Source organism: Drosophila pseudoobscura, chromosome 4 (genome assembly GCF_009870125.1).
Source record: "Drosophila pseudoobscura strain MV-25-SWS-2005 chromosome 4, UCI_Dpse_MV25, whole genome shotgun sequence".
NCBI classification, from domain to species: Eukaryota; Metazoa; Arthropoda; class Insecta; order Diptera; family Drosophilidae; genus Drosophila; species Drosophila pseudoobscura.
The window spans coordinates 16543192-16552376 of record NC_046681.1 but is presented as its reverse complement, the minus strand read 5'-3'; the positions used below and the strand labels follow the sequence as shown (position 1 = coordinate 16552376).

Sequence of the window (9185 nt, the reverse complement as noted above, 5' to 3'; positions counted from 1 at the left end):
CACTGTATATTGGCAATAGGCATTTGGCAATAGTAGAATTATTGAACTATTTGAATTAATTGAAGAGTATGAGTGAAGCCAGGTTTCAAAATTACAGCTTTAGATCTGGTAAATTGGAAAAAGACGGGACGATACGCATTACTAGTTTTCATCGTCAGCAAAACAACCCAGCAACCCGTTATAAAAAATAGCCAACTGCGCAGCACTACAAAAGCCAGACGGAAAGAAAACACTTGACGAAATAAAAGCTTTCCATTGCACCACCCGCCTCCGAGGGACAGACGGTTATCAGCACGTGGGTGGCAACAGCAACAAATCAATTAATTCGGCGCGCCTATAAGGCTGACGACGTCACAGGTTGTGGTTGGATTTCGACCTGTGCATACCTTTAAAGCAGATGCTATAAAAGAGAACAATTACGAAAAGAGCTAAAAACGTGTGGAGGGGAACCACTAATGCATCCCGCTCTCTCGGATTTTATTTATATGCCATTCAAAATCGTGGCAATTGCTACATTTAGCGGTCACTTCACTGCCGATACGCCATACATGAAATAATTAAAGCCATTTGAACTTGAAACGCATTTGTATGCAAATTGTCGCTTTTAATGTTTGCTCGTCTCCTCCCATGTTTGCTGTGGCATTTTATAAACCTTAGACTTAAATTGATTTGAATAAATAGTTTGACAGTATAGGTTTTTTAGTGGATTGTTGCATTGCAGCTCCTATTCTATTCGCACGGATGTGGTAGTCTATGCCCGCCAATCTTATCAATTTCAGTTCAAGACTGATAACAATTGTGTGTTGTATAAAATATATCATGGAATTCGAAGAAACAATCGAATTGTACTAAAAAAACAGCGTATCTTGCGGTTACAATAAAATTGCTTTACTTGACAGCCCCTGCATCGAAACCTATGTTATGTGCATCGCTTTTGCCGCCTTGGATGCCTGCACGCTGATCTCATCCATGCCCTTTCTGGCACTTTCTGTGACTTCGTCAATGGAGCGCCTCGTAGTGCATATCAGCTCATCTGTTCCCCGTGCGGCTGACTCAGCAATGCCTTTAACCTCAGTGTTGATCAGTCCGATCACCCATTCCAAGCCTTGGCGTCCCTTGCCAGCGTTTGAGCTAATCGTGGATGTGAGTAAGTCTTCCATGTAGTGCGATAGCGGCACGCCGTGGACAGTTACTGTGGCCTCCTGTTTCAGCAGCGTTTTGCTGGCATCTGCGGGATGTGGCTCGTAGTAAAGCACCTCGTCGACGCTAATGTTCCGGCAGAATGTGAGATTATTTGTCTTCAGCACCATCTGCCTGGTTTTTGGATCCACCGTCGAGCGTTCGCTGGCAAAGCACGACTTTGCGGTGCCTATCAGCGCGTGCGTCCACTTCGGGAAATACCATTTGGATTGAACGAGGCGATGTGTGTGCAGAACGCCGTCGATGACTTGACGCTCGACTACGTCAGTCCCAATTATTGAGGGCGTCATGGGATTGGGATATTTCCGCCATGCCGCCTGTGTAACGGTCTCCCATGGGTGGTTGAATATGTGTTCCGACGTCCAGATTTTCATTATGCAAGCCTTGTTGTCGTCACAGTTCGCTGTCGGGGTTTGACTCTCTTTTGTTTATTCGCAACCGAGCACTAGGCTTGTTTGCAGCCTGCAGGGGCAGTGACGTAAATCAATTTTTAAACAGACAAAAGTGTTATGTATTTGGAAAACGAAATTTTGACATAAAATGCTGTAATTATCGAATATTACGGGAGTGGGGGGGTCTCTAACCTCTGTTGTGCGATGAGAAGTGATGGGAATTTTCCGATGATTGGAAGTTATCGAAGCTATTGATGAGACAAGAAAGCTTTGGATGGTCACACTCTTTAGTGATGGATTGCATACGATAAAGCCGATTATTGATAATTTTCATGCATCAGATGGAGCGGAAAGACAGTGCGCTCCATTAGATGCATGGCTGTTTTATTACACTTTAATGCAATTGTTGAGATATTCTTTGAACATGTACTGGCTTATGACTATCCTTACGCTATCGCACGAAATGGTATTCACTCTGGACCGAAAGTCTTGGTGTATTTTTCGTACGGACGCTTGTCGACTAGTAGAAGACGATTTTCCAGGTACGAGCGGAAATTTTGTATTTCAATCGCATCCTCCTGGATCATTTTCGTCTCATCCTGGAAGCACTCTAGCAGCAACGTCTCGTTGTTGGCAGCATTGTGCTTGGTGATCGACTTGGCCAGACGCGAACGGATTTGGTTGCAAATTTTGTCACTTTCGTAGTCCATGATCTTGGCCAGGGCTCGAGCCGGCGTGCGTCGATTATTGAGAGGCATCGGAGCACTTTCAGCAGAAAGACCCTTGCTTGTGGAGGCAGCTGGCTCCTTCTTTTTGCCTTTAGTAGATTTCCCATTTACCCTAGGTTCATCGGAGTAAATTAATTCTTCCAACGAAGGCTCGTTGGGATTGGTGTCTGCCAGGGCCGTATTCGTTTGAAAATTGGTCAGATGAAACGTCCCATTGGTGTCGTAGAACTTGTAGCCCAGCATTTCCAATGCTATTTCGGTGAGCAAGTACGACATCCTTTAATTGTGTTTATTTTTTGTTTCCTTTGCCGATGTGACGTCGATTGACAATAATAGTAAGTTGATAAATGACCGATAGTAGGATGTGGCCACACTGCCCAACAGCTGTTCTTCAATAGCGTCAATTACCTGCACATCACAATAATAAAGAAATCGAAAAAGAACCGACGAAAACTATCTGGGTGAACTTTATTTATAATTCGAATGTAGTTTCTACTCCATCCGAGGCCAGCATGAAGATAAACGAGAAGAATTTGTCCGTGTTTGCGAGAACGCCGCCATACGATATCGAAGGTAGTAGTGGTTTTTTATTGTTTGTTCTGTTACTAATCACCAAAAATCTCCTTCGTAGGGTTCTTGAATAAGCGGGGCGAGGTCAACAAAGCATTTCAACGGCGGTACTTTGTGCTGAAGGGCAATTTGCTGTTTTATTTCGAAGCTCGGACGGATAAGGAGCCTCTGGGCCTAATTATCGTAGAGGGATGCACCATAGAACTGTCCAATGAAGTAGACAACTACTGCTTCGAGATAGCCTTCAATGGCAATCGCACCTACATCCTCGCAGCCGAAGATCAGGAGAGCATGGAGACATGGATGAAGGCACTGACCTGTGCCGGCTATGAGTACAAACGGATAATTGTGGCAGAGCTGCAGAGGCAGCTGCAGGAGATTGAGGACTCAAAAAATAGTAAGCCCAGAAAGTCTCTCAGAATTTACGATGATCAATTGTGTACAAACTTCGCAGAGATGCTCGGGAACGTGGGTGAGAGTTCGCAGAATGCCATAACTGGATCTAAGCCCAAACCTCCGCCCAGGCGCACAAATCCATTCAATCGTCCAGCACCGCCGCCGCCCGAAAGTGCACTGCGGAGCGGAGTGGTCATGTCGCCCATGCCATTTGTCAATGGGTACTTTGGCTCCAGCAATGCGCGACTGCAGCAGGAGCACCTCGTGATTAAGCAAGGTACGCACGCCCTGAACTGGTGACGTCAGCGCCAGCTGTTTTCTCTTTACCGTTACATTGAATAGAGATAAGAGTAAGAGCAAGAGCATTTCCAAAAACCAAAGATTCTTCGTCACTATCCACTCTCACCTTATCAGGCTTAGTCCGAATCGGTCCAGTTCTATCTGTGTAAACTTTATCAAAAAAATGCCTCTAGCCGAAATAATTTCGAAAATTTGCTGCATATTTTCATCGCAAGGCTATAAACATATACCACTTGCAGATGGCAATGGGAACGGAAGTCCACATGGTACGCCTAAGGCGCACCGCCGTCCGGCACCTCAACCTGTGACCAGTGCCTTTTACATCGATCATCAGAGCTCGGAAACGGCTGGCAGACCTACAGTATTACCGCGCAACGCCAACAACAATCACATCGACAGCGCAGAGCAAAAGAGGCGACAGGCCAAGGCCAAGGAGGATTTCAACAGAAACCATGAGCATTTTCGCAAGGAATTGATGCCCGGAATAGTGGCTTATCGGGCCACCCAAAAGCAGCCGCTCATCCAATTCTGATAGATGGGTGTGTGTGTTCCGAATGTTCCCAAAATGCCAACAGCATGTATTATCCGCTTTGTGCTTAATGAAAATTGATCACGTTTCACCATTAAAAATGTTTCTTAATAATATTTGTTCAAATAAATATTTGAAAATTTACAGCATTTGCATAGATGTTTGCAGACGCCGCAGTGCGCTTAACAGCGCAATAAACACTCTGTTAAATACAATTTGTTACCACCCACTGGCGTTTGTTTTGATTTTAGAAGAATGAACGTCCGGAAAACATTTTTGTTAAATTTCTTTTTGGACGATGGAGTGGAGGCCAATCTGCTGCATCAGGCTGCCCAGCTAGTCTCCCTGGAAGGCACTTTGACGCAGCACGTGGCCGTGAAGGAAACCGTAAAGGAGGAGGCCGAAGAAGAAGACGAACAGGAAAATAAGGATTCGGTGCGGAAAATGGATGATCAGTTTAAGGAGCGATTTCGCATGCAGCGCTCGACCTTTGAGGTCTGGCAGGGCTTCGAAAATATAAAGTACATATGTACACATCTAAAGATTTCCTTTTGCAGACACTGCTGCAGGTGGTGGGTCGAGCTATTGCGGGAGCGGAACAGTATCAGCCCATCGGAAGCGTTTCCCTGCCGGAAAAGTTGCTCTACACTTTGATGCTACTCGGTGGCGGCATCTCGTTTCGGGACGCTGGCGAGATTTATTCCATATCCAAGAGCTCTGGACATGAGATTTTCAAATGGGTCACGTCTGCCTTTTCCGCACTAATGCCGTGCTACGTTCAATGGCCAAAATATGGAGCAGCAGGAGTCGGTAGTTCTTCTATAAGCAAACTTCCCGGCGTTCTGGGCGTCATCGAGGAGTGCCGCATACCCCTGAAGTTGCCCATACGCATAGACGACGACAATCCGAAACAATACCCGGCTTTGACCCTTCAGGCTGTCTGCGATGCGCAAAGTCGATTTCTCGACGTCTACGTCGATGCACCCAATGATGATCAGCACTGCATTCTGCTTGCCAGTCCCCTCTTCGAGAAACTCATTCACACGCAGACGCCGCTGATGGCAGAACACAGACACATTGTGGGGGACAAAACGTACCCGCTCCTGCTGAATCTGATGACGCCCTACGTTGGAGAACTAACGCCTTGCCATGCCCAGTACAATCTAGCCATACGCTTGTGGAATGCTCCTGCGGAGCGAGCTTTGGCGACACTCATATCGCGCTTCAAACGTCTGGACTCTCTGGATGTGTCGTCATTGGAATTGGGCACTACTGTTATCTCCGCCGCATGCATGCTACACAATTTTATATTGGACTCGGGCGTGGAGGGCATGGAAGATGACATACTGGCTTTTGATATGCTGCCGGAAAACCACAAGAAAATCCCCTATGATGAGCATGGGCTTCTGGATTTGGAGAATATCATGGCGGTAGAAGAAAAACGCGATCGCTTAATTTCTGGTTTTATTAATAATACTTAAATACACTCAGATTTGGTTGGTTAGTTGGTTAACAAACATTTGATTGACTATATTTTTTCCAGAAACTCTCTGAGAAGGTCGTTCCTCTCCCGTTGTATGGCATTGGACTCGTCGATGCGCTTGCTCAGCTCTTTTACGGCTGCAATACGGCTACGCTCCAGGATCAGCAGCTGGCGTTGCTGTTCCTGTGTCACTGTGAGATCGTCGGAAGTGGTGGTGGATGGTATGCCCTCAGAGGTTGCCGCCAGAATATCCGCCACTGCAATGTTGAATGTTGTGTCATCTGAGTCAGAGTTTTTCTCTGACACCGACTGTGGGCGGCCCTCAGTTTGATGCATTTTGTCAAAGACGTCATAATATGGCCAAGCCACACCTTTACGCCCACTCCTGAGCATTGCCTCTTTGGACGTGCGGTAGGTTTTCCGCATATTGCGCCATTTGCGATCACAGATGTCTGCTGATATGCCCTTATATCCGGCCCTCTCCATGTCCTCAACTATCTCTAGCCAAAGGGAGCGCTTCCTGACTCTTGGATCCTGGAAGAGGAGATACCGCTCCTCGTACAGATCCACAAGCAGTTTTGTGTTGTTTGCATTCCACTGCCATCCATCTTCGCCCTCGCCGCACTTATTTTTTGAAGAATGGCTCATTCCTACTTTTATTACGATTCAGGACGTACAAAAATATATACGAAAAAATATCAAGAAAACCCAAGAATTGATTTGTTTGGAAAACGAACTGTTAATTAACTGTTCCAGAGTCTGTTAAAAAAAATTATTTGACATCTGTTCCGTTTTATCGGTATATTCCGATACTATTGCCATCCATAGGCACTGTTCGATATATGCGCTCCAGCCCTGTAGCCTAGCGTTGTTTGTTTGCCATTTCGCTGCGAAATCTGAAATTTATTGCTTAATCCGCGTTTTAAACTGTGAGTCTGGAGATAATAAATAGTGCATGTCCATAAATTACCAGCCCGCCGAAATAGTTGGGGAAAACACTTAGTATAGGGAAAATGCTTCAGGCAGTGAATTCTGGCAATGTCTTTGTGTGTTTGTAAAGTGACGCTAAATTTTTCAAATGTGTTTTTGGCCGCCATTCATTGCTATTTATATGAACAGCTGCAAAATAAACCGTATGATTGTCTAACAAAATGCAATGCTTTGTTTTATTCAAGTAAAACGATTCATCATGCAGAAGAAAAGGTTTTTCCTGCTGTCGGCGTCGTTGACAGAGACAGTAGCGGCTTTCATTTTGTTTTTCTTGCAAAAACCACCACACAATCACGCACACACAGACGCACACCAACAACTATATACGTATAGAGCTGAGCGTGTGAGAGCAAAGCCGGGTCACGCTCTGCTGCTTGCTGCTTTGCTGCGTACCGAATTTCTGGTTCTCAACGCCTGCCTCTTCTTCCGTTACAGCTATTGTGCAGCCAGAGCCGAAAACCCCTCCACTTGAAACTTCACTTGAGAATATGTCCGCTAAGCGCAAGGCAGGTGGCAATGGAGCTGGTCCCAACAAGAGGCGTCCCAAGAAGAAGGAGTCGGACTACGAGGATGAATTCAGCGATGACTCCGATGACGATGCCGCCAATCGGCAGGCGGCCGCCAACCAAATGGAGGTGCTCATACCGAACGATGATCTAGATCCGCCTAGCAAGCTGCCCGAGGACTTGCTCTCCACGCTGGAGAAGACGCCAGGACAGTTGCTTCTGGCCGGCATGGTTACCTGGGATCTGACCGGTAAACGTGATCGCAAAAATGTCACAAAAGTGCGCCCCAACTTGTACAGCTTTCATCGGTTTACAGAGGAGAAGGTAAGTCGCTTATTCAGGGATTATCACTAGATCTGAGAAGCTAACCTTCCGAATGCGTTTCTTCATTCCAGTATCGGTATGTTGCCAGTGGTCCGAGTGCTGCCCACACCATACTCATCAATATGGATCGCAAGGCTCTCGGCTTTGGCCGAAATCCCAGCGGACAGTTGGGCTTCAGTCCGGACGTAAAGCTGGTGGAGAAACCCACAATCATTCCGGCCTTGGAGCAATTGAACATTGTCCAGGCCTCTGTGGGACGCCATCATACACTCTTCCTGACGGACACAGGAACCGTGTACGCTCTTGGCGAGAACAAGTCGGGGCAGTGCGGTGTGGGCAATGCCCATGCCAATATCTACTCCCCCACTCCGATCAACTATCGGGGTCCACCCATCATTCGCATAGGTTGTGGCGCCGAGTTTTCGGTCATCTTGGATATCAAGGGAAACTTGCATACATTCGGTCTGCCGGAGTACGGACAGTTGGGTCACAATACGGATGCCAAGTACTTTGTAAATGCCAACAAGCTGTCATTTCACTTCGAGACATCGCCCAAGAAGGTAGTCTTGTACATTGAAAAGAGCAAGGAGGGCCATGTTACGCCCGTGGACGGCGTGCAGATCGTTGACTTTGCCTGCGGCAACAATCACACGGTATGAAAGATCCCTATATATTATCTACGTACTTTATTTAAACCAAATAATATCCATTAACAGGTGGCCATCGACTCGAAGAAGCGTGTCTATAGCTGGGGCTTTGGCGGATTCGGTCGCCTGGGCCATGCCGAGCCCAAGGATGAGATGGTACCGCGCTTGATGAAGTTCTATGATACCCAGGGTCGGGGTGGGCGCAGCGTCTTTTGTGGCTCCACATTCAGCTTGATTGTCAACGAGCTGGGTCTGCTCTATCTCTTTGGCCAAAACAAGAAGACGGGCGAGGCCAACATGTATCCGAAGCCCGTACAAGACTTGTCCGGCTGGAACATCACCGATCTTGGCTGTGCCAATACATCGATCATGATTTCGGCTGACGACACATTGATTGCCTGGGGAGCTTCGCCCACATTTGGGGAGCTGGGCATTGGAGAGTTCCAGAAGTCCTCGACGGTGCCCAAGGAGGTGCCGAAGATGGACGGCATTAAAATACCTCAGGTGACAATGGGCTACTCGCACACCGCCCTGCTGGTGGATACCACACACGAGGCCACCAAGCAAAAGTACGAGAAGCTGCCCGAGTACACCATCGACGATTAGAAGCTGCCAGAGAGGGCAGTATTCCCAAAAGCAATACACTGCTACTGATAAGTATACCGCTGCCAACAACAAATACTGCTCCACATAGGTTACCACGAAATACTACGAGAAACCCTGAGAACTGATCATCGAAACACTGCTGCTACTTACTGAAAACAAAAAAAAAAACAAATCAAACGGAAAACCATCAACATTGTATGCTATAAGTCGAAAGTTTGTAATAACGCTGCACTCGCTACGTACATTTTATATAATCTCGGAAATATTTATTTCCTTTTCCACTTTTACAAGTTTTAACATAATTTATTTTCGTATTTGATAAAACTCCACCCTTTCCCTCCCTTTAATTTATTGCCGCCCACCTTTAGGCTTACAAAATGAACCCACAAACAAAAATGTAGTACATCTATCCCCACTGTAACTTAATTTCGATGTAACAATCATACAAGCATACAACAGTATTCTGCATTTTGAACAGAGTGAACGAAAGGCAAAGCAAACAAAACTACAAAAC

General features: G+C 46.4%; 5 protein-coding genes across 5 annotated transcripts; 3 read left to right on the top strand and 2 right to left on the bottom strand.

Moving 5' to 3' along the window:
- Positions 1-566: 566 nt before the first annotated feature.
- slmo (PRELI domain containing slowmo) lies at positions 567-1868 on the bottom strand. Its single transcript, XM_001357156.4, has 2 exons — positions 1785-1868; positions 567-1662 (listed from the first exon to the last, which is right to left on the bottom strand). Exon 2 carries the CDS (start codon positions 1572-1574, stop codon positions 915-917), a length of 660 nt encoding a protein of 219 aa, XP_001357192.1. The 5' UTR covers positions 1575-1662; positions 1785-1868; the 3' UTR covers positions 567-914.
- A 44-nt stretch (positions 1869-1912) lies between these two features.
- On the bottom strand, positions 1913-2628 carry LOC6903330 (uncharacterized). Its single transcript, XM_002132175.3, has one exon. It carries the CDS (start codon positions 2594-2596, stop codon positions 2063-2065), a length of 534 nt encoding a protein of 177 aa, XP_002132211.1. The 5' UTR covers positions 2597-2628; the 3' UTR covers positions 1913-2062.
- A 178-nt stretch (positions 2629-2806) lies between these two features.
- On the top strand, positions 2807-4259 carry IPIP (Inositol phosphatase interacting protein). Its single transcript, XM_001357155.4, has 4 exons — positions 2807-2893; positions 2952-3287; positions 3345-3563; positions 3826-4259. The coding sequence occupies exons 1-4, from the start codon at positions 2833-2835 to the stop codon at positions 4116-4118; spliced, it is 909 nt and encodes a 302-aa protein (XP_001357191.3). The 5' UTR covers positions 2807-2832; the 3' UTR covers positions 4119-4259.
- Positions 4260-4344: 85 nt separating this feature from the next.
- LOC6903329 (protein ALP1-like) lies at positions 4345-5619 on the top strand. Its single transcript, XM_002132174.3, has 2 exons — positions 4345-4610; positions 4673-5619. Exons 1-2 carry the CDS (start codon positions 4371-4373, stop codon positions 5594-5596), a joined length of 1164 nt encoding a protein of 387 aa, XP_002132210.2. The 5' UTR covers positions 4345-4370; the 3' UTR covers positions 5597-5619.
- Positions 5620-6392: 773 nt separating this feature from the next.
- On the top strand, positions 6393-8843 carry LOC4817859 (protein RCC2 homolog). Its single transcript, XM_015179761.2, has 4 exons — positions 6393-6527; positions 7024-7418; positions 7490-8071; positions 8135-8843. The coding sequence occupies exons 2-4, from the start codon at positions 7077-7079 to the stop codon at positions 8669-8671; spliced, it is 1461 nt and encodes a 486-aa protein (XP_015035247.1). The 5' UTR covers positions 6393-6527; positions 7024-7076; the 3' UTR covers positions 8672-8843.
- The last annotated feature ends 342 nt before the right edge of the window (positions 8844-9185 follow it).